This window comes from Phytophthora infestans, genomic scaffold (genome assembly GCF_000142945.1).
Source record: "Phytophthora infestans T30-4 supercont1.10 genomic scaffold, whole genome shotgun sequence".
In the NCBI taxonomy this organism is placed as follows: domain Eukaryota; phylum Oomycota; class Peronosporomycetes; order Peronosporales; family Peronosporaceae; genus Phytophthora; species Phytophthora infestans.
Window position 1 is genome coordinate 828,190 of NW_003303749.1, and position 22,657 is coordinate 850,846.

The window sequence follows — 22,657 nt, forward strand, 5'->3', positions numbered from 1 at the left end:
GCATTCGCAGCAGTTACAATTAAAACAGAGCTACAAGTCTTCATCGCTGTCCGTATCGAAGCTCGAGAGCTCCAGCAACCGCTTGGCTCGCTGCAACAGCTTCGTGCGGTCGTCCTCGATTGTCTCGTCCTCCTCGTCGCTCTCATACCGAACATCGAACGATTCATCAAGGTTCTCGTCCTCCTTCTCCTCGTCACTGAAGTCGTCGAACCGGATCCCCAATTTCTTCTCGAGCTCAGCGATTGGCCGCTGTAGTGCATCCATTACGTTCATACTTGCGTCGCTGTCGCTTTCGGAATTCACATTAAGATCAGCGGCAGATTCGGCATGTTGATTGGCCGTAGAGGCAACAGACTCAGCAATAGAGACAGGATTGTACACACGTTCCTGTGTCTGTGAGTATTCTCGAGAAGCACCTTCAGACGTGGACACATTGTCGCTCTTCACGGAGTCATTTCGAGCTGCTAGGGGTGTAGATACTTCCTCTTGCACTTGATAAAAGTGTTGGGCACGTCGAGGCGTGGAATACCCGTCCTCATGCACTTGCAAGAGATCAAGCGTAGCCGGCGAGTTGAATTCTGCTTCATTGCTCTCCAGTGAGACCTTCCACGAGGCCAGTGGTGTGGACACTCCTTCAGCTTGGGGCTGTAAGAGTTTGCGAGCTGTCGGGGGTGTCAGGATCTCTTCTTCATGAACGCGTTTATGCGAGAAATTTTGGGTTTGAATGGCTTCGCTTTCACCCTGCGGAGACTCGCGAGCAACTTGACGATAAGACGGTTGTGGGGTGTTGTATCTTGCAGTCTCTAGATCCAGACTTTCCTCCATATTTTGCCTTGATCGATCCTCTTCTCGTGCATGACTCTCAACATTTTCATCATCGCTGTGACTACTGCTAACGTTGCCCAACGCTTTCTCCAATAAGCTCATCTCCGCCATCGTTCTTCGCATCGAAGCACTGGCAAAGCTCATGCTGCTTTCACTACTAAGTGGACCTTGCAGAGGTGAACGAGTGGTGAATTGGGAAGACCTGTAGTCTGGAGTGCGTGGAGGGGGTTCATCTCCTTCACTCGCGTTGTCTGCAATGTCACCAGTAGGTGGTCGCCAAGAAGGTACCTCGCTCCCGAAGGCAGAACTTTCATCAAGAGAGCGTCGAGCATTGCCACGGTCTCGTTGTCCATCTACTCCCACGTCTTCCTGGTGAGAGCGCTCTGTTCGAGAGTCTCTGTCTTCTTTCCCATGGACACGGGCGTTCGCTTGCTGAGAGGCTCCTCGGGAGAAGAATTCTTCATCTGCCTTAAAGCTGATCTCATCCTCCAATGTGTCATGTTCCTGCCGCTCCTTTCGACGTGCTCGACGCGCTGTTTCCAGTTCCAGCACCTCTCGGTCTTTAGCAAGTTGCTGCTCCAACAGCTTGTTCTCTAGTTCCTGGCGGACACGTTTTTCTTGGGATAACAACGCACTCTCCTCTCGTTGACGTAGCTTAGCCCTGGCGTTTCTCGTCTGCTCCTCATCCTCCCTCTTCCAGCTTTCAAATTTCAGCAAATACTGAAGTTCTTGCTGCTTTAATCGAGTCTCAAACTCAGTACGAAGCCGCGACAATCGCTCTTCCATTTCGCGCTGTTTGTGGATCCCTCGCACACGGTCGTGCGTCTCAACTTCGACTCGCTGCAAGTCTTCTTCCTGCTTACGAGACGAAATCTCGAACTCCATTCGCTCCTTCTGCATTGCCAGCGCACTTTCCATCCGCTGATACTCCGTTTGCAACATTTTAGACGCTTCCTCCAGTGATTCACTGGCAGATTTCTCCATATTGCTGAGATGCTGCAGTCTCCGCTTCCGAGTCTGGTAGTCGAGCGTTTTAAGGTGAAGTATCCTCTCCTTTTCAGCAGCTATAGCTTCTTTTCGTCGACGCTCTTCGGCCTCCAAGACAATTTTTCTCTCCTTCATCCATTTCTCATGCTCCGCCTTAAGTTTCGCCGAGTCTTGTTCAATCTGATCAAAAAGCGATTGCTTACGAGCCAGCTCTGCCTCCTCCAAAGCGATCCGATTACGTTCCTGACATTACAGTAACAAAGGTGAGTGAAGTACCTATCAAAAGCAACGCCCTCCGTCTACTTACGCTGATCTGGAAGTCCACTACAAACCGTGGATAGTGGGCAAACGCAGGGTACTGTCCCCTTGACAGTGGCCAGTACGGTCTGTGGGCTGAAGTGGTGCTACCTGCAGCAGCTGGGTCCTCGATTGCCGTAAACTCGCTCAGATCCAGCTTCTCTCGCAGATTCATCATGAGCTGAACAAACTTTTGGATGTCAATCGCGTTCTGCTGGTGGAAAAACTGCTCGATCGAAAATCTATCGCAAGCAGCGAGGAGAGCGGTCCGGAAGTAGGACAGATAGGCCAGTACAGCCACGTAGATCAGCTGGGGAGTGTCCGAGAACGCAAAGAGATGGTCCCACAGACACACCCACTCGTCTTCGCTGAGCACTTCCGTGAAAATAGTCTTTAGCAAACTCCAAGCGAACGCCTCGGACGTAATTTGGTAGCGCGTAAAGTGGTCAAACAGCTGGGAATCCCGTCGAGCCAATTCGTGCTCGATTGCACGCATAGCAAAGACCGGTGGATACGGTAGACTGATGAGGAAGTCTCCGCACCAGTGGAGCAGTACGCTGATGCTCGCTTCAAAAGCTGCCAGGTCATTTTCTCGAAAGATCTTGACGAACGGATACACCACAGCAGGCAGATAGCTCACTTCACCGAAGGCTGGACACCAGTAAACAATTGCTGAAAGAAGGCGGTGGAGACGTCGAAAGAGACGGCCATCTTGCAGCGGGTAATGGTCCTTTAATCGGACAAATACCGGGTGTTTGCCTTTCGCCACCAACGAACGGAACGCTTCTTCATTCTTGGGCAGACGAAGAAGGAAGCGCCACACGAGAACGCGGTATTTCCTCGGGAACATGCCACTAACCTTCAAGCTACCAACGAGACGTTTGCGATTCACCTCGATCTCTTGGGCTGACAGTTGAGCAAAAGGACGCGTTAATGGGTTCGTGCGCCGAGTACGAACTCTTTCCCGTAACGTTAGACATTCGCTGTCTTTTACATCTTTACTTGGTACAGTGAAGGAGCCTCCTGTTGCTCGAACACGCGCTCGCGTGGCACTTGCTGGTCGGGTGCGTGGCGTGCCAGGTTGTCCTGCTGCTGTCGTGTCAACTCGAGTCTGCCTTGGAGTCCTACCGCCATGTCTTGGGTATTTCGCTCCGAACAAACTGTCAATTAGCTTCGAAGCGACTGGGCGGCTTTGCTCTGATGCGTTTAACTCCACTTGGTTGGAGTCTGCGGCTGGATCGACATCAAATAATGCCACATCTTCCAACCCAGATCGAGTGCGTAAGCGAGCATGGTCTCCTAGCTCTAACAACCCCTCCTTTCTCCGTCGCTCTTGAGCGCGAGCCGCCGTTTCTCTAGTAATTTCCATGTCGTACAAGAGCAGGAAGCCATCGCTACAATACAACAAAACGGATAGTGAAAAGTTGAACGTGGCCATGACAAGGAAGCCCCGTACCTGGTAGACGCTGCGAGATAGCGAGCATGGCATTCGATATCAAACGCGGTAGCAGTACGGCCTCGGTTGGAGATTTCCAGTTTAATCTGGGGGCTCTTTGCCGCAACGTCGAGGAAAAAGACTCCTCCATCATCAGCTAAGATGCTGAGCATTGAGTTGTGTCCAGGAAGGAAAGCGTGCTGCGTAGTGCGTCCAGATCAGGTCAATACAATGCGAATCAGAAAAGCTAAGCGTAGCGACTTCACTCACACTGACGACCTGTTTAATCGGAGGTGGCAGCTCAATAATCCGGATAATCGTCTGAGACTCGAACTCCCACACGTAAATGAACGGTGCTCGGCCACTGCATCCAATGCAACACCACAAAAAATTAGTAGAAGCAGCAAAAAGTCCCCAAAACTCACGGTGCTTCTCCACCTGGCCACCAGCACTTGATGATCGTCTGAGACCGCGATTTTCTGGAGTCCTGGCGACTGTTCCTTCTCGGGCAATGAGAATCTGTATCTCAAAGCGAGTGACTCTAGTTCCCACATCATGATCGTATCATCCTGGAAACACACGGCCACGAGGTTTCCTTTCGTCACGAAGATTGCCTCTTCCACTCCAGGTCCGGCATTGAGCACACGATATCTCGACCAGTCCTTGGTATCCCACAGAATCACCGCGTCTTGCGAGGCTGTGAGCGCCAATTGCCCTGATTTCTGGAACGACGCACATCGAGCCGGCAGTCGATGACCTCGGAGTGTGCTGATGAGGGTCTGCGACTGTACGTCGATGCAGCGCACGGTCTCGTCCTCGCAGGTCACGAGCAGCTCCGTCTTACGCCTGGGACTGAAGCAACAGCTGATGGTGGGTACGCCTAAGTGCTGCACCAAAGAATAGCGGTTGGCGGTCACGAAGAAGACGAAGATGTGGCCGCGCTCGTCCGTGGCTGCCAGCAGCTCACCAGATACATTGAAGGCCACGGCGCGGAAAGTTGTGGGACGCTTATCGTACGAGCTCAGCGGCAGATTCTGCACACATGACAGAAGTCCTTTGCTGCTGACTAAGGGGCGGCGTGGCCAAATAACGTCGTCCTGCGTCGCACGCAGCACCAGCGTCTGCACCATGGCCGAGACGTCGCACCGTTCCCGCCTCAAATGATTCAAAATGCAGAAAGCAGTACTGTACTTAGTTTTAGCACGTTTCCTTTTCTACAATAATGGCTTATAATGTATGCGTTTGTAGAGAAAACCAAACGTTTTTTAGTAGTTGCAGAAAACTTGATTGTATCGGATATGTAATTTAATTGGATATAGCCGGTTCTTGGATTCAATTACCACAACGATACGTCTAGTTCAGCACCTGACACGTCGTCAAGTGAACGGGCACAAGTCGATGGCTGAGTCTGTTCTGTCCCCGCGCAAGCGTCTGCCGCGGTTAAATGTGGACGGTCCCTCCTTACAGGACGATGAGCGTTACGTGACACTGTCCGTCGCGCCGTCTTCTCCGTCTACGGCGTCTACATCCAGCACTGCCGACGTCTCCTCTTTGACCGTCGTAAATGCCAAGGCCAAGACCAAGGCGCAGTCGCCCCCATACGAGCAGAGCCATCTGCACGAGCGTGCCACGTCGCGTCTTGTGGCCAAAACCGACGAAGCCAGCGACGAACGCATCAGTGACGCCAGCGACGAGGGTGTTGACGGGCTTACAAGGCTGCAGCAGCTCCGCAATTGGCTGCGACGACTGCGTCAGACCTTCGGCACGTCATTCCTGCTGCTCGTGAGTACCGTTTACGCCGTGCAGGGCTTCACGAGCTTCAGCGCTCTAGCAGTCAATTATTTCTTCAAGGACAACCTACAGCTGCAGCCGGCCGAGTCGCAGTCGCTGCTTACGTTCATGATGGTGCCCTGGGGGATCAAACCTCTGTACGGCATCATCTCTGACAGTTTGCCACTGTTCGGATATCACCGCAAGTCGTATATGATGCTGTGTAGTACCGTGGGTGCGATTGCAACGTTGACGTTGGCTGTGCCCGACCTAATTACGACCCCGGTTGGTGCTGTGCTCGTGCTAATGCTTAATAGCTTATCAACGGCGGTGATTGACGTGGTAATCGATGCCCGAGTTGTCGAGATGTCGAGATTAGATCCCAAATGTGGCGCGAACGATCTGCAGTCAGTCTCATGGATCTCCATGGCGGTGGGTGGCGTGCTTGGGTCGTTCCTATCCGGTCCAGCGACACACAACCTGGGAGTGCGTGGCGTGTTCTGCTTTGCGGCGATTGGACCGCTTACGATTCTGATCTTCTCTACACTCATGCATGAAGCGAAGACAACAGTGAGCAAGCGCCACTGGAAAACCTCAGCTAAGAGACAGTTGCGGCAACTAAAGGGGGCAATTGGCACACCCGTGATTTGGATGTGTGCGCTCTGGGTGTTCCTGTCCGGTGCTATCAGTCCTGGGTACTCACAAGTCTTCTTTTACTTCTCGACGGACGTGTTGCAGTTTACGCCCGAGTTTTTGGGGACAGTATCGGCTTTTGGGTTTATTTTCCTCATGGTGGGTACCATGCTGTACAACGCGTGCTTCAAGGACATGTCATTCCGTCGCATCTTCTTCATCGCTCAGCTCAGTTTGGCTGTTGTGTCGCTGCTGGACGTCGTATTGGTCACGCGTAATAACCTGGACGTGGGTATCCCGGACAAGGCGTTTGTTCTGGGCGATGCAGTGATTGCAGACGTCATCAGCCGCCTCAAGACGATGCCAGTGATGGTTCTCTGTGCCAAGCTCTGCCCTAAGGGTATTGAAGGCACGCTGTTCGCACTATTGATGTCCATTTCCAACTTTTCTCGCAGTGTGAGCGAATTTTGGGGAGCTCTCGTGTGTACTTGGTTAGGCATCGCCAAGGACGAGTACGACATGTTGTGGCTCGCTATCATTCTTCGCAGGTGGTTCCCATCTTCTTCCTCTTCCTCATCCCAGCGACGGATCCTCAGGAAATTGTGGACGAACTGGACTTCAGCTCCCCTGCCCATGGTGATGCAGGTAAAGATGAAGCGGGTGATGACGATCACGCTGGTACGATTCGTGAAGACCACACAGTCAATGACTGCTCGCCAACTGAAGAGGAAGAGCTGAAAGGCACGGTAAATGCTGTTGTTTGATAAATGTTTATACTATTATAGTTCTACAAGTCTGATTATGGGGAACGAGGCTACAGGTAGAGGAGGATTGGGTCTGACAACTCGACCATCGTACAATATGAAGGTATCCATAGGTTCTCTATTATATCTCGACACGTCGACATCGACAGGCGAAGATTCTTGCAGCTTTTCACTTATGCGTTCGTAATCTCGTCATCGGACAACTCGGAGAACGAGATGATCATGGCTGTGATGTTGTCCATGCTGCGCTTTAAAAGTGCAGCCTCCACGAGGGCATTCGCAGCGAACTGCAGCGCCTCTTTAGTCACATCTTCCGAGCTCGTAGGCTCCTCTGACCAGTGGAACTCAGCCACCTTGGCACGCACAATCTTGGCAGCATCATCGTCGCTCAAGCGGTCCCATAGGCCGTCACTGGCAAACACGAGATACTCACCAGCCGCTTCCACATTGAGAACACGAACGTCCGGAACCACCGACACTAAAGGAGCTGAGCAAGATGCCGGCAGGTTCACCTTGAGTGGATGATCCCCCAGCGATCGACTGATGGCCAAGCGCAGTGGAATCTGGTCGTGTGCTACGCGCCAGCATCCAGAGAAGATGACCTTCCCTCCTGCGTCTTGAACACATTCCGTTTCCTCCTTGAGGTCGGGTTTGTGATCCACCGAGAGACGCACAGCACTTGGCACATCTTCCTCCTCTTCCTCGTCACTGCTGTCGTCTGCCTGGGCCAGAACAGCTCGCGAGTCGCCAAGGTTCGCAACAAAGAGCTTACCGCCCACTAAAAGCCCCAGTAGCACTGTCGAGCCATCTCGTTTGTTCAAAATGACGGTGCGCTGCAGAATCTCGGCGTCTACAGTCGCAAACGCGTCCACCAACAGTTCGCGGACTTTCTCCACGTCGTCTTCGGTCAATTCCGAGTGCTGTGCGCGACGACTGATCTCTATCAGGTCTTCACTCTCGCCTAGCATGTCTCTAAACCGACGACGCGCATACTCGGACGCATACGCTCCGTTGTGGCCGTCGTATACTGCCAACAAGCTGGGCGACCAGTCGGCGTCCTCCTCATCCTCCAGCAGACGCTCTACTACCGAGTAGCGATCTTCCATGTACGGACGCGCGCCTTGTGCAAGCGATACTCCGACCTGGACGCGCATCTTGGCAGCCTCTCGTATCCTATTCTTGTACCTGTACTTTGGGTGGCAGATGGTCGTGAACTCGGCGCAACGTGGGGCTTTGGTCTCGTCCTCATGGAAGCGCTTGAGAGCATTCTCAATCACGTCCACTTTGCGTCGCTTGCGTTCTCTATTTTTCGATATGAAGCGTTTGATTGTCGGTGTGGAAGGCTTCACCTCGCTCTCTTCAGGCAGTGGCTGGGACGGCTGCGAGTCCTCCAGCTCATCCGGACTGGTCTCGGGTCCTTCACTGTCTAACGATCCTGCTGTGATCAGCACAGCTAATTACGTTAGCATTGCATTCGAATAGCAACCAACACGCAGCGAAGCTTACCGGACGTGGTGGGCGACAGCGACTGCCGTTTGCGCTTAGCAGCGGTCGGTGACGTTGCCATAGTCTCCGATCCGGCCTCTGCTTCTTGTGGCGTCGCGGGGATCGTCTTGTCTGCCGCGATCTGCTCGAGCGCGCGGATGCCGGCACGTTGCAACAAGCGTGGCGTATGCGGCGACTTGCAGTTGTCGGGTGGCGTGGCCGAGCACATTTCAAGCCCCACCATGCCGTTAACGGGCGAGGCCACCAAAACGTCGGCAGGAGCCATCGATGTGGATTTGCGAATGAGACGAAGAGAGATGGAGAGGTAGATGAAACGACCCAAAGTCGGACGTTGCTGCTCGCGAGGATGTAGCAGTCGATGTCGCGCTCTCGTACGCACTTGCCAGCTTTTGGTCTACGCTGTACGGCGCCAAATGGGAAGTGACTTATTGCAAACTCCCGCGCTTTCCAACGAAACCGACAGTTGCACCGCGTCGTAATTGGCCAGGTCATGATGGTTTAAACCTAATCACTTACATCCTTTGTAATCGTATACGTCTCTTATAAGGATAAAACCATTTATTTAATTAAAGTATTAAAGTACCCTCAGACATTATGATCTTGTTGAAAGTGTTGAGTACCACAAATTCCCCCTTTTTTGAAAGACATGCCGTTAAATAGTGTCGTCTTCTGCATATGCATTTGCGTGGTATTACTGCTTGAGGTTGATGCGAAGGCGGCACATGCGAGGCGTTGGCGCGCGCCGACGCGGATGCCGTCTATTGGATGCAGCAGTACAACATTTGTGTCCAGGGTATACGCAATTGGGCTTAGTGCATGTACAATTAGTACGGACGCTGTAGATGTAATCTACTCCACGTGCTACTGTTCAACGACCATAGACGATGAGTGCTGAGAGTGACACAGGGAGCCGGAGATACGGAGATCGGTGACTCCGAGTGTTATACAGGCCCAGTATAGAAAAAGTTGGTTAAGAGACAGTGTACGTAGTCCCCAAGTGTCCGCAATCCTTCGAGTGGGACGACCACATTTCCCCAAGAACTTCACGATCCCCGTGCTCGTGCGTGCGAACAGATTGTCAAGTACCCGCCGTTCCGCATCCTGGTTGCGCCGGAGCTGGAAGATGTCAGAGCCAGGAGGATGCTGCCTTCACTGCGCTTTGTGATGCTCGACATGGAGGCACGACTGCTGGCGCAAAACGCGTGGGTGGACAAACCCAGTCCCAACGACGCCGCCGCGATGCTGGAGACAGTAACAGGAAAGCAATTCGGCCCGCCCCGTCTCAAAGCGAGGGGAAGTCCACCACATTAAACTCGCATACTTCTCGACCAAAAAAGTGAGGGGGGGAAGATGACGGAGAAGACATAAGCAATGTGTCTTACACTGAATGTCCAATTGTCGCAACCGTTCAAAGCCCTAAAGCGATGAACGTCCCCGTCTTGACCACAGCCATCGTGGGTGTCTGGGCGAGCACGGCGTGGAGTCTCTGTCGCATGTGGTAAACCGCCTCGACGAGTACTTATACACGTTCTCGTATCACTGGAACGTGGCTAGGGCCTGCGACGCCGGACTCTCGCGACGAGGTCTTGAGTATCTTGCTGCACGAGATCCAAACTGGGGAGATGGCCGTGATGCTGCCTATGTCGCAGTGAAGAACAACTACCCTCACGTGCTGCAATGGCTGAGCGAGCGCTATCCTGATCGCACGTCGTGGGGTAGTCTACAAGCTCGCTGCTTCATAAGCACAGCGGCAAAACGTGGTCATTTTGCCATTCTCAAGTGGCTTCATACTAATCGCAAGGAAGGATGCACGTTTTCTGACCAGCCAGCCGCCAAGTTTGGCCAGCCATCTATGCCCATCACCATCCAGCCAGATATGACGCTGGCTAGGCCCGCTCTTTCCACGCTTTTATCGCTAGCCAGACCGATTTAGGACGACTGTCGGTCTGAATTATGCATAGCGGGCCAGATATCGGTCTCTGCTACTAGATTTAGATCTCGATTGACCCTGGACGATCGCCATATTTATAGACCGCAAGAATGACAGAATCCTTTCCTACAAATCGAACTTACACTATCCGTAATCTCGAGTGGGATCCAATCAGTAATCTAGTCTGTTTGATTAATCGAGTGGCGTGCGTGCTTTCGGGCCTGTTGGTGTCGCCAGATATGAAATGGCGACAGATTATATATGGTGCAGTGTGCATTGCTCACTCTGAAAGTTCCCATGTCGTCGCCGACTTCCTCCGATGGAGGATTCTCCTCTTCGTCGTCTTCCGCCACATCGACGGCTTCGTCCGACGGAGATACTCCCTCTGCTCCCAAGGCGCCATCTCCAATCGTTCAAGCTACACTAAGAAACATGCTACCACAAGGATGGATTCGCTATGGTCAGTGCTGCGCTACCACAGTCGCCTCTTGTAGGCGACGATTGTAAGCAAGAGGACTGCGGAGGTGAAAGCGATGTGGCGAAATCTTCGCCTAGTTAGCAACCCCAAATCCTCTGACTGCAGAATTACTCTGCAACTCGCAGTAAACATCTACTGTCTGGACTGCAATCAGGCGCTCTTCTCACTAGAGAAAGAGGAAGGAAGGTGTGCAAACACGCAGCGCATGGCGCTCACTAGGAGAATTGGTGATCGACACGTACTGAAGACGCATCCAGAACATTGTCCAAGGAGAAGTTTGAGGTGCCGCTGGTGCTGCCACCTTTGCTTGAGATGGGGAAATAGCACGACGGGGTACGCTTTTGAAGAACACGAAGAGCGCAGTAGGTGCACCCTCCCGGGGACCAACGCAACTAGTGCATTTAAGCAGAGAATTGGGAAAGCGGACTTTTTCACTCGCTTTATAGAGAACAAGAAAACGCTTGACACCGGCAGTGTGTCGCTCAACGAAAAGAAGAAGAAGCGTCAGAAGAAGGACCTGCTCCGCGGCGCCAAGACGGCTGTCATGAAGGCCATCGCCGCGAAGGACACAGCCGATGCTCTATAGACTATCGGGAGGCCACTGACGACGAAGCTACAGCCTCTAAGAAGGTCGTCAGCGCTAAAGAAGGCTGCAGCTACGAAGGCTGCTGTAGCGAAGATGGCAAATGCTGCCATGAAAGCTGCTGCCGTAGATGCAAAACAAGCTGCCTCTACCACTGCAGCGGAGGCAAATGCTGCAAAGGCAGCGGCTGAAGCGGAGGGGGCCTATGCCGACTTGGACACAAATGATGCTTTTGGAGAGGTCAATGCTGCTGCCGACGGCGGGAGCTCTGATGATAAACGGAAGTCTAAGTCGAGGAATCTTAACAAGCATCGCAAACACAAGAAAAGATCGTCTGAGAAAGACAAGAAAGGCAAGAACACAACAAATAAAAGCATCCCAAGAGCTTCGCTTCGGATGAGAGGTTGTCGTATGCGAGCACCGAGTTTGACTACGAGAACAAGCCACCAGCCTCCATTTGCAACCCGCCCCAAGCCTCGGTGTCAGTTCTTAACAAAGCGAGCATGGACAGTAATGAAGCGAGCATGGACAGTAATGAAGCGAGCATGGGCATTTTTGTGACGATGATGGCATCGACGTCTCCGATGTCGTATTTCGAGGACGTCCCAGCATTTTATTTTGATCGGCGCATTCACAAAAGTATACTTTACCATTGACATTGAATACAGCCAGGTTAGAATACTACAGTAAAAAAAATTAACAGCATACCTCTTCTTCTACGACAAAGTTTTTTTTTGTTTTGTACGTCGTTCGTATTAACGTCTATCTAATAAAGGGTATTGCTTGATTCAGACGAACGGCATTTTGTAGCTGCATGGTCTGCAGTTGAACCTCCTCAACGACCCCTGAATCTTGAATTTCTGTCATGTAGATCCTCTTGACATCCGTTGAGGGAATTTCTTGCTCGAGGTAGACTTGGAACTCCTGTTTTTTGTTTTCCTGATGCAGATCAATGCGTTCGACTCGACGCGCTTGGCGAGCTAAGCGCCACCCCTCCCGACATTCGAACTGCTCCCTAGACATACTATTTGCGTTACGCTCAAAGTTCCGATTAGCAGTTCGTTGTGATTTTCGGGTGCGCTCTTTTCCAGCGCGGTGCCGCTGGCGAAGCACACGCTTCTGTTCTCAGATGGTGGATTGGCGTTCGGCGTCTTGACGCCGAACTAAGCTTCTTGCCGCTCTTCGTCCCCGATTTGCACTTGCAACTATCTCCGTGAAAATGCCATGGGGGGGGAGGCTGGAACCAACGACAAATGTGATGTACTCAAATGATTCGCTTTGACGAGATCTGTTACCCGCGTGTCGGATCTGTCCACGCGCAAAATATCATAGTCGGTATTCATGAAGCCGATTACGCACTGCATCTTCCACGCTCAGGGGTTAATGGTAACTCCAAAATCGGTGAAGTTAATATTGTGAAAATATCACCTGTAGACCAGTTAATATAAAAAATATCACCTAATATTTTCTTCTGAGACAATATGATATTATTAAATATCAACTTAATATTAGTTAATACGATATTATATTTTTCAATGATTGCGTAATCGAGCTACATTAACCAATCAGATGTCGTTAACGCTCGACTAGCTGAAGTATTACTAATCAACCGTGAGTACCGGGACAATTGTGAGTGACGGCAAGGTTGGCGTTGTGTGTTGGCACTGCTGAGCGCATTAATCTAGCGCCACAGGCAGCAGGTTTATTAGACGCACGATGTCGACGAGGAGATCGGTAGAGAACAAGAAAAAATGTTTTGATTTCGCTCTATCAACGTTAAACAGCTGCAGTTTTCCATCTCGATCGCCTTTGTCTGTGTCACAGTGAAATACTAGAGCAAATACTCGTCAGTCTTAAAGCCTACTGCTTTTCTAGAACCTGATCGAAAAAGTTATTTGGCTCCGCTCGGTTCACAGAGGTAAGCTGGCAAGAAACGTACTTAAGTGGGAAAATATCATAAAATATCATGTAGTATCTAATATTTTTCAGCTCTCCGAGCTAATATAAAAATATTATGTTAGCTTTTGCAAAAATGAGTTACTATTAATATTTAATATCGAAAATAGTACTATTACTATCAAAAATATCATATGATATTTGGTTACCATTAGCCCCTGTCCACGCTGCGTAAAAAGCTTTGTCAGGTAACAATCCTGTTATGCAATGCCTCGGGATCCGCACGAATTAGTTTGGAGGGTAATCTTTCTTGATGACGAGATCGCTCAGAAGCTTGGTGCCTCGATCATGAAAATAAATACTGGTAAACCCGAACTTTCTCACAACGTGAATTCTGAAGCTCTCAAGTAGCTCTATATGGATAGCGAAGAAAGCCGAGGTAGTATTCGGATGAACTAGGTGGTCTACATCCTCATCCGTCATAGGTGAAGTATCGTACAGGTAAATACCCTGTTCACTAAAGTCTGGGTGCCCCGTTCCCAAAGTAGCGTTGGGCGTTCGATGCTCGATGCTTATCCGGAAGAATTGACGAAAGAGCTCATAATCGTTGGCCGTCATCTCCAGCGCAGACCAAGTGGAAATCAAGAATGAAATCCGTGCAGTTCCAAATTACAACAACATACCTGTAATGCTGGGGCAACATAAACAGTCAGCCTATGGTGTAAGCTAAACCCGTACTAAGTGATCACTGATAAATATGATATCCTGTTACATATCATCTGAACGACTCGGTAGTCACTAATATGACATACTGTATTACTTTCATAATGCTGTCGAATCTTGACCTTGATATTTCTTCGGTCCGTTAAGGAATTAACCGTGGCGATAACTTTTGTTCTACCGGGGAAATAAAGTTAAAACGAATTTCAGTGGATATTTGCACTACCCCGTACTTAAGTAGTATTCAGTAGGGCAATGGGCGGTGCCGCCACGAACGGACATTTGGAGGTCGTGCAATGGCTACACTTTAACAGAGGGCTGCAGCAAGGCGGCGATTGGCGGAGCTGCAGCTTAAATGTGGTGCAGTTTTTGCTTTTGGAATTCCGCCGTCAAGACGAGATGCAACGGGCCTTCACTGCCGCCACCAGTTGCGGTCATGTTGCCAAGTGGGTCAAGACAACGTATCCAGAGAAATTAAGCGACACGGACACGCAACGTTCGTTGAATGGCTGTACTGGATCGTGTGCGACGAACGCCGAGGGGCTTCTATTATTCGGGACGCTGCCGAAATCGCCTTGAAAGCTGGTCGTAAAAGGGTGGTCAAGCTATTCGAACGGAAGTTAAAACACCCTCGGGACGCCAAGACAACACACCTGAAGAAGAAGGCCAAGCGCCGACATCGTCGCTATTAAAGGGGCCATCGCCTCTTACGGCTTGAGCAATCTGTTTGTCAAGAACGGCCTCCAAATGCAAAAACTTCTTACCGGTAGCAGAGCGTACTCTTTTAATCCCAGCACTTAAACTCCCTTTTCTCTTTCATTTCTGTACGTGATTGTCAGCTTACCGTATGGCCAAAGTTTGGTCGGCACCAAAGATAAAGATTCACTTCAACCGGTAAGACTGGCGAAAAGGATGTGCACGTCGTCCATGTACAAACCCTATTATAGAAGCGCCTTTGCCAATGATTGGCTTGTGTCGGTGTGTCAAAGCCTCATGTCGCCCTTCCGTCGTCGGACGAGCTCCGGCGAATTGGCCAGTCGACACTGCTCAGGCCGAGCTCACTTGACACGTTACCTCCAAAGCGGAATCAATCCCTCATGCGTTTCGGTTGCTTCCTGCTCGTGGTGGCGTTCGTCCTCGCTGCTTGTTGCAACAGTCTTGCCAGCGCTGAACGCGCCTCGCTGACCAAGAAACCTAAACAGACCTACAATTATGACCTCACAACGGCTGAAAACGTGAAACATTACCTCAAAGACATCAAGAAGATGACCGCAGAGGAAGAGAGAGCGTTTCCTGGAGCCACCCAACTCAGCGGTTTTTTCGAGAAGATAGCCAAAGGTACCAACGCTAGGGTCGCCGTGGACAAGGTCAAACAGGCTCTGCACAAGGACACCAGGCACGCGTCGGTGTCGGTGGCTATCAGTCTATTGAAAATGCTACTGGTAGTTGGCGTCATCTCCGTGGCGAGCGGCTACATCGTTTATCGTGTGAGCAACAGTTAGTGATAAAAGCTCTATTAAGTACCTCTGAAGTACGTACTACGTAGTACATACCTCTTCAACAGAACGAAGTTAACGTTATACCATTGGTTCTTGTTTTGTGACAACTTTAAGCACACGCCCTACTAATCCCATTCCTCTTCGTCTAACTTGATCGCGGCAACTTTCGCTTTGAGAGCCTCTGTTTCGGCGGAGTCGTGGGGGTATTCACTGCTTCCCGCTGCACCCACAAGTCGCTCTGGTGACGACTTTTCCTCGGTCTCCTCGCTGTGCTCCTGTGAGTCGGCGCTGTCAGCAGTGCCCTCTTCCTCCGTCGCAGCTTCATCTTCCTCGTCACTCCAGGCATCCGCAACGACTGGAGCACGACGGGGTTCGATGTGTTCCCAGCCACGGTTGACAGGAACAGGCGTTCTAGCTAGCACCGGCACAGTTGGCTGAGGAGGCGTGCTACCACGCAACGGAAGGAACTTCAGTCGACTCAAAGCTTGGGCTGCTCGTGCCTGCTTGTTGAGATTGCTGATGTGCGCAGACAGCGTCACTGTGGGCACACGCGCATCGTCGCGCTTAAAGAACGAAATTCGACGGTGCGGATCCTCGCCGAAGGATTCCGACACGACGCCGTAAAACGAAGCCAGTTGGTGCATCAGAGCTCGCTGTAAGAAGAAAAAATAACAGCGAATTAGCGCCCAGTCACAACACAGCCTCCAAAGCAAGCTAACTTAACGCACCTCTTCTCCCGACATCACTCGCAGACTGACGCTATGGCAAGACGGTTCCTGCACAATACGTTCCAATCGACGCTCAACCACAGTGAGGTAGCTTGTGTTCGCCTTACCCCAGGCCACCAAATCGTCGGGGTAGCTTGGAGTCTTCATCTCTTCCTCGAAAGCAGCGGTATCTCCCCTAGCAAGTCCCGGTCTAGTCACTCCAAGAGCTTGTGCCAGTCTCTGGTTGCGCACGATTTGACCGCGAGGAGGAGTGGGGACCTGTCTCGCTGGAGACGGACCCTGTGTGTGGCCGCTTGAAGGTCGAGTAATAGCTGGTCTCAACACTGGAGCTGGCGCTGGTCCAGCAGGTGTTGGCAGTGCCGGGAAGGCTTCCTCAAGTCGCACTGGAGGTGACGGCGGGTGGTCACTGACGCCGTAGTTCCAATGATCTGGCACTTCGTCGGCGTAACCTGGAGTAATTGGTCCACTAACAGGGTTACTGCCACCACGCGCGACTTGAAAATTAAACTGAAGACGATTGTGAACGCCGTGAATGGAGCTCATATGCGCTTGATACTCGACATCGTTCGGGAAAACAACGAAGCGCATCTCAAGACTGCGACAAATGTACACCCGTCAGAACCGATATGCATAGAACTAATCGAAACAGAAGTACCGTGAGCGTACCATCTTCGGTCCTCGCACAAATGATGTTCTCGACGGAAATGTGTTTCCAGACTTGCACTGCAACATAAAGCGAATTGTTAGACATTAGGATCGTTGCGACATAGCACAGGAAACATCACAATACTCACTAGTTGCGGAAGTATTCGTTCTCCACCTTGCAGATGTGGCACTTAAAGTGGTTGCGTTCCAGATGCTCGTACAGCTCCTTGTCCCCGTAAAATCGTTTCCGACAGAACTGACACATTGGGTGGAAATCCTTTCCTGTGTTGGCGTGTTTCTGACCCGTGGGACCTCCTCGACTACGTCCAATGTTGTGTCCTTTCAAGGCGCCCTTGGTAAACACCTCCTGTTCCTGAATAAAGAACGACTGGTGACTCAAGCAGAGCTCGCAGAACTCCACCCCGTGATCTTGGCGTAAATGTTCCTTCAGTTGGCCCAGCGAGTGCTTCAGCTCTCGGCAGCGCTTCATCCTGCACTTAAACTCGCGCAGACTGCGCAGTTCGTAGTAGTGCGCTTTGCAGTCGACGTAGATCGTCTCGGAGGGCTCGTCCAGCACGGAATCTGGTCCTGCTGCGTCGCCCCAGAGCTCAAAGCTCTCGTACGGACGCGAAGTGCTGCTGACAACCACGCGGTCAAGTGGCTGCTTGCACATGGGACAGTTGCGGTCGTCCATAATGAGTCGCATGCGCATGGAGCACTTGCTACAGATACCGTGATGGTTGCACTCGCCTACAGCATAAAACTTAATGGGATCGGCACATAGAATACAGTACTCAGGCTCGTCGTCCTCTTCGGGGGTCGAGGCAGAAGTTGACGCTTCATGAGCAGTAGAAACGGGATTCTTTTTGGCAGGTCTTTTCCTTCTCTTGGGCTTCGACTTCTCTTCTGCTACGTTCTCAGCTTCGTTTTGCTCAGATGGAAGAGCGGATTCTTTCTTCTTACGGTGACGAGGTCGAGGGCGGCGCTTACGTTGACCTGACTCGTCCTGATCGGTGGCGGGTGTCGGATCGTTAGCGGCGCGTCGGCGAACGGAGCTAGGAATCATCGTGAAGGCAGGCGTTAGCGCCGAGAGTGTCGAAGTTGTTGCGATGCTGCTGCTGCTGCTGCTGGTGGTGGAGCTGCTCGCCACGCTCGTCATGGCGTGCTGCGTATCGCGTGGGGTTGAGATATGAAGGGATGAAGCGGACCCATCCAAGTAGACTCAGAAATAAGATCAGACGTATGAGTGATGGTCAAATCTGACTTGTTGATCTGAGTCCATCACCGAAAGGAATGCGCCAGGAAAGTTCAAAGTATCAAGCGAAAATTGCTGTTTGTTTGTAATATTTTGTTTGGTGCGGCAATCCGAGCAATTTTGCATGCTTTTGAAAAGGAAATGTGCTGTGCGAAGGTAAACGATAACAAGGGCGCCTTCAAACCCTGCGAGTACGCCAAGCCTAAGACGAGGTAGTTGCGTTCATGTCATTGTAAGAAACGGGAACTACTAGACGCTAGAGTTAGGAAGGCTCGTCCAAAGTGGTAGTGAAGCAAGAAGACTGTAGGAATAACCTCTCAACACCATGATGCGCGCTGCGCACGCAACCAGGGGGTCCGAAAATGATATTGTTATTTATCGTAGTAGCATCTTCACGATAAATTATCGCGAAGCTAGCTTGTATGTTGGCAATACGTTATGATGCTTTAGCTAGAAGACCAATAAATAATTGAGTTACTGCTGCAATAACCAAGGTTTATTGAATCAATAACAGGTATCTACGCTCGAGTTGCTGTGTCAAGTGTTTGTGCGTCTCAGTAACCAGCATTTTCGCGCAGGAAGAGAATCATTTCTAAAGTGGGAAGTGAGAGAAAAGGAAATGAGTCTGCTGAGATCAGCCGATTCGGCAACAAAACGACTGGTTCGTGGCGATCGATTGACTGCTGCAGATAACTTCAGGAAACTGTACGCATAAATTACCGTATGTAATATGCAGCCACCATAAATTATGCACGAGCCTAGTTTAGGGTGACAACATAAATAATGTCTGCTTATTTATTGAAATTACTGTGTCGTCAATTTTTTTTTCGGGGGCCCTGCACGCAACACCACCACCCTAGCAACACTTTGTGTATTTTAGATATCCTACTACTGTTATGTCTAAACTGGTATGGAGCAGTACTGCGAAAGGTAGTGTAGCTGCCGCAAGTGATAATCTCCTCGCATTTTTATTTGCAGCGCCATATTTGGCACGGTCCCCACCAACACACGGTCTCGCTATCCACGCCGACTGCTTGCAGCAGATGTGTGCACTTAAAACGCAAAGGAGGGTGGCAGCTCAAGGCCAGGTGCGTGTATACGAAGCGTAGCACGCACTGAATACCCAATTCAATCGCAACGCGATTCGCATGTGGCTGCTCAAAATACTATGGAACACCGTATCTTGCTGTACTGTAAAGCAAAGATCCCGTTAGCTAGGTGCAGCCGCCTGATGGCCATCCGCTCGATTTAGTCATGATTTTGCCTCGTTTAAGGCAAACCAATAAGACAGCAACTTACACTTCATCCTTAACAAAGTTAGCACGCCGGATTAAGATACGCGTCCCCGTAACAAAGGGAAACATCGACGGTTTGGTGGGTAAATTCCTTCTACCCAAGGTAGATTCTTTATTACAATCCTTTTCTACCTAAGACCTGCTATCAATTACTTACAGGATTTGCGTCTCCGTGGCGTACCTTGTGCACGCTTGCTTCACATCGACTACCGGCTGCGACCCTATGGTTTTGCGGCCACGAATTCGTACTTAAGCGAATCGGAATTTTCCGACGCGCCGGGGTTTGAACCCGCAACCTACCGATCAGAAGCCCAGTGTTTAACCACTGCACCACCTGGCCCTTAGATAACGCAGGGTCGGTGGATGAAGAATTGCAGAGGGCTAAAGCCGAACAGCCGGATCCCGCCGATCCACAAGTGGATCCAAGCTTTCCACTGGATAAAGTGCCTGGATCCCTATCGAGAGTGGCAACGCTAGTCAAACCCGAACTGTCGGGTTTAGACTCGTTAGAGGACCGGCTGGATCCGACCGGTGACTTCCCCAGTACCAGGATACCCGACCCCACGAAGACAGAAGGGATGACGGTCGAAGGAGAGTCGCGGTGCCTGGATCCAAGGGTGGATCAGACAAAGACCGAAGATGAACAAGTCTGCTACCGTGAAGGCGGGGATCTACACGCCGAGGATCTTGGAGAAGGTATGGCGGTAATCCCGGAGGTACCACTGACCACAGAGGAGGTCACGATTGATGATATCCAAGTGGATCCAGGGGCGAACGAACCCACTGAAGTGGATCGTCTGCGTCAGAAGATCTGGGAAAGCCGACATCTGCTGATCGGTAAGGGTAATGCGTTACCGCCCGTCGCCCGCGGAGTCAAATGTGACATCGATGTCGGCGACGCGAAACCGATCGCTCAAAGGGTGCGGAAGGTGGCACCTCAGTTCCGAGAAAAACTGTCGGATCTGATTAAGGGCCTGCTGCAAGCCAGGGGATCCTGGCTTGCAGCAGGTCGACGGTTTGGTGGGGTAGCAAGGTATCTTCACCGATATCCGTGGGAACACTAGTGCTGAGTGAATAATAACGCTGGCGCGTGCGACTAACAGAAACTTGGCAGCGGAGCGTCAAGTCACAAGAAAATAAAGTGTGGACCATACAACAAGTACACCCAACTGGGCAACAAGGCTATTGGGTCTCACGGTGCTGAAGCACCTGGTTCTGTCGAGATCCGGGAAGAGGAGGATGAAGGGCGAGCCACAGAGACTACGCGCGAAGTGGAGAAGATATTTTAGCTGGGGGGGGCAGGTGAAGGAACGTAAAGCGCTGCGACTACCAGGCTAATTGGCTGCAGCCAATGAAGAGCACGTGGCACGGGTGCACAGCGTGGCACCAGCGTCAACGGAACGTGGTCCGGAGGCTATCCTAGAAACACCGCGAAATCGAGTGATGTTCTAAATGTTCTGTCCCAGCACGCAACGAGTGACGTACCTTACATAAGGCATTCCGGAACGACACGTGGAGTGCAAGTAGCGATGTCGATGGCTCGCTCCAGCCTCACTGTAACGGGCCTGGGGTGTCCGTTACTTGCTTACACGTAGTGATGAGGAAGCGTACAAGTCCAGTGATACTGAAACCAAGTACTTAATCTGAAGGAAAATCAACTCTGTTTTTTATTTAGGTCCAGGGCGGTTCGCCCTGACCACACCAAAACACGTCAACTCCTTATTGGTTGATTATGGGTCTGGCTACCAATATTTCAACCAATAAGCTGACGGCAGCTCAGCACACGCTACTCGTGTGCTGCTGCACCTACTTTTGTAATGCAAATCTACCTACTTATGTAATGGTGTGAACCACTACAAAGAACCTATAAAACTACCTACATATGTAGCTTGGGAGGGCCCATTACACTCACAACTTCGATGTTGTCGAGCCGTCTGTCGTTGATGCCAGTCAAAGGGGTCCCAAATGGAGTGTCGATGGTCTCGCCGGCGTATGAGCAGACCGACCATCCGGTCCCAAGCGTTACACTCTCTGAGTCGAGTCACCAAGGAGAAAGCTGTAAAAAGTAGATCCAATCGAGCGACGTTTTTGCAGACGACTGTGACGTCGCTTGTCGGGCCTAAATCATGGCACGTCGGCGCCGACGTCGTTATCTCGGTATTTGACGACTGTGTCTCACCAGGTGGACCCTCGCTCTGTACTCTCTCCTTCGGGGTTCGGGCATTCAACAGAGTTCTCGCGGCCAATGCCTATATCTACCATTCCAGCACATAGGCTGTAATAGGGAGACGTGTCAGTGAGGGAAGGGCCGTTGAAACCAATGCTACGAGCTGGATCGCTACTCTATGGAGTGCAACTGGCCGAAGCCCCAAGGGCACTTCCGGGACGGGTAACGCCGTAAGATGAAAGGTCCGGGTGCGCCCACTACTCAGTCGCAGTAATGAAGGGGGCAGGTGAAAAGGGAGGAATGTGTCGCTCCTTCCTCTTGCCTAGTTGGATACGAAGTAGGTGGGCGAACAATGATACTTATGCGTACGTAGCTGCCAATATGAGCGCTGGTGCCAAGGAGCACGTTCCTGCTAATGTGAGCTACGGTGCCAACGACACTTATGCTGTCGAGCGATACTAATACATACGTAGCTGTCAATATCGAAGTGAGTATCAATATACTTGTATCATTGTGGGTGTAGGCGTAAAGACTGACACAGTGAGTGAGCCCAAGAGGACTTCTGGACGGGAGGTGCAAAATTCTAAAAGTAATTGCCGAGCAGGAAAGGCCGGAAACGAAGGGTATTGAAGTTGAAATTAGTGGAACGGACCCAATTAAACAGAGTCGTCTGGAGGAAGCAGAAGACGAGGAGCGTGGTGAAATCTTTAAGTCGGACGAAGTCTCGGATAGAACACCGGAACGTGCAATGGTGACAACGAACGAAGCGAAATTAGCAACGGAACGCTCCATAACGGAACGAAGTAAGCAAATGGAGTGTGATCAACTCGAGGAGGCAGAGAAAACGTCCTGTAACTCGTTGACGGTTGACGGAGCACTCGACTCTCTCGCAGAATACGCTCAATACGCCCGGTAAGAGCGAGTTTCAGCCGTCAAGAAGAAAGTCATTGCCGTCGTGTAGCTTGATGCGCGATGTGGAACGGAACGTGCGCACCACAATCGAGGCTACGGATGTTCCACCTGGTGACGACCACGAGGAGCCCAGGGAATCGATCTCTCTCGGCTTGGGGTCCGTATTCGGCAGAAAGAATTATGATCTCTTGAACGGAAACGTCTCAATGACAAAAGTCAGGAACATACGGTGGCGACGATGACGTGCCTCCAGTGCGTGGAAAGCAAGCAAGGGCGCCGCTGGAAAAAAAAGTCGCTTCGCATTGAGAAAGTCGAGGCTCTGAGTGACGCGT

The 22,657-nt window shown here is 51.2% G+C and overlaps 9 protein-coding genes and 1 pseudogene across 10 annotated transcripts; 5 read left to right on the forward strand and 5 right to left on the reverse strand.

Annotated features, from left to right (window-relative positions):
* Nucleotides 1–1,387: 1,387 nt before the first annotated feature.
* PITG_06833 (uncharacterized protein) lies at nucleotides 1,388–4,674 on the reverse strand (the record flags this gene model as incomplete). The annotated part of the gene is made up of 9 exons (XM_002904771.1): nucleotides 1,388–1,410; nucleotides 1,461–2,055; nucleotides 2,120–2,198; nucleotides 2,253–3,165; nucleotides 3,238–3,299; nucleotides 3,378–3,503; nucleotides 3,566–3,744; nucleotides 3,815–3,908; nucleotides 3,983–4,674. 9 exons carry the CDS (start codon nucleotides 4,672–4,674, stop codon nucleotides 1,388–1,390), a joined length of 2,763 nt encoding a protein of 920 aa, XP_002904817.1.
* A 268-nt stretch (nucleotides 4,675–4,942) lies between these two features.
* PITG_06834 (folate-Biopterin Transporter (FBT) family) lies at nucleotides 4,943–6,685 on the forward strand (the record flags this gene model as incomplete). The annotated part of the gene is made up of 1 exon (XM_002904772.1): nucleotides 4,943–6,685. One exon carries the CDS (start codon nucleotides 4,943–4,945, stop codon nucleotides 6,683–6,685), a length of 1,743 nt encoding a protein of 580 aa, XP_002904818.1.
* A 199-nt stretch (nucleotides 6,686–6,884) lies between these two features.
* Nucleotides 6,885–8,482, reverse strand: PITG_06835 (protein phosphatase 2C, putative; the record flags this gene model as incomplete). Its single annotated transcript, XM_002904773.1, has 2 exons — nucleotides 6,885–8,149; nucleotides 8,218–8,482. 2 exons carry the CDS (start codon nucleotides 8,480–8,482, stop codon nucleotides 6,885–6,887), a joined length of 1,530 nt encoding a protein of 509 aa, XP_002904819.1.
* Nucleotides 8,483–9,381: 899 nt separating this feature from the next.
* On the forward strand, nucleotides 9,382–10,150 carry PITG_06836 (uncharacterized protein; the record flags this gene model as incomplete). Its single annotated transcript, XM_002904774.1, has 2 exons — nucleotides 9,382–9,419; nucleotides 9,667–10,150. The coding sequence occupies 2 exons, from the start codon at nucleotides 9,382–9,384 to the stop codon at nucleotides 10,148–10,150; spliced, it is 522 nt and encodes a 173-aa protein (XP_002904820.1).
* A 294-nt stretch (nucleotides 10,151–10,444) lies between these two features.
* On the forward strand, nucleotides 10,445–11,211 carry PITG_06837 (uncharacterized protein; the record flags this gene model as incomplete). Its single annotated transcript, XM_002904775.1, has 2 exons — nucleotides 10,445–10,607; nucleotides 11,072–11,211. 2 exons carry the CDS (start codon nucleotides 10,445–10,447, stop codon nucleotides 11,209–11,211), a joined length of 303 nt encoding a protein of 100 aa, XP_002904821.1.
* Nucleotides 11,212–13,392: 2,181 nt separating this feature from the next.
* PITG_06838 (uncharacterized protein) lies at nucleotides 13,393–13,722 on the reverse strand (the record flags this gene model as incomplete). The annotated part of the gene is made up of 1 exon (XM_002904776.1): nucleotides 13,393–13,722. The coding sequence occupies one exon, from the start codon at nucleotides 13,720–13,722 to the stop codon at nucleotides 13,393–13,395; it is 330 nt and encodes a 109-aa protein (XP_002904822.1).
* A 357-nt stretch (nucleotides 13,723–14,079) lies between these two features.
* On the forward strand, nucleotides 14,080–14,516 carry PITG_06839 (uncharacterized protein; the record flags this gene model as incomplete). The annotated part of the gene is made up of 2 exons (XM_002904777.1): nucleotides 14,080–14,320; nucleotides 14,407–14,516. 2 exons carry the CDS (start codon nucleotides 14,080–14,082, stop codon nucleotides 14,514–14,516), a joined length of 351 nt encoding a protein of 116 aa, XP_002904823.1.
* Nucleotides 14,517–14,921: 405 nt separating this feature from the next.
* PITG_06840 (uncharacterized protein) lies at nucleotides 14,922–15,326 on the forward strand (the record flags this gene model as incomplete). The annotated part of the gene is made up of 1 exon (XM_002904778.1): nucleotides 14,922–15,326. The coding sequence occupies one exon, from the start codon at nucleotides 14,922–14,924 to the stop codon at nucleotides 15,324–15,326; it is 405 nt and encodes a 134-aa protein (XP_002904824.1).
* Nucleotides 15,327–15,448: 122 nt separating this feature from the next.
* PITG_06841 (uncharacterized protein) lies at nucleotides 15,449–17,873 on the reverse strand (the record flags this gene model as incomplete). The annotated part of the gene is made up of 4 exons (XM_002904779.1): nucleotides 15,449–15,976; nucleotides 16,052–16,646; nucleotides 16,718–16,774; nucleotides 16,846–17,873. The coding sequence occupies 4 exons, from the start codon at nucleotides 17,853–17,855 to the stop codon at nucleotides 15,449–15,451; spliced, it is 2,190 nt and encodes a 729-aa protein (XP_002904825.1).
* A 1,642-nt stretch (nucleotides 17,874–19,515) lies between these two features.
* PITG_26641 lies at nucleotides 19,516–19,586 on the reverse strand (annotated as a pseudogene). Its single transcript has one exon. The product of its transcript is annotated as a tRNA-OTHER (tRNA).
* Between the last annotated feature and the right edge of the window lie 3,071 nt (nucleotides 19,587–22,657).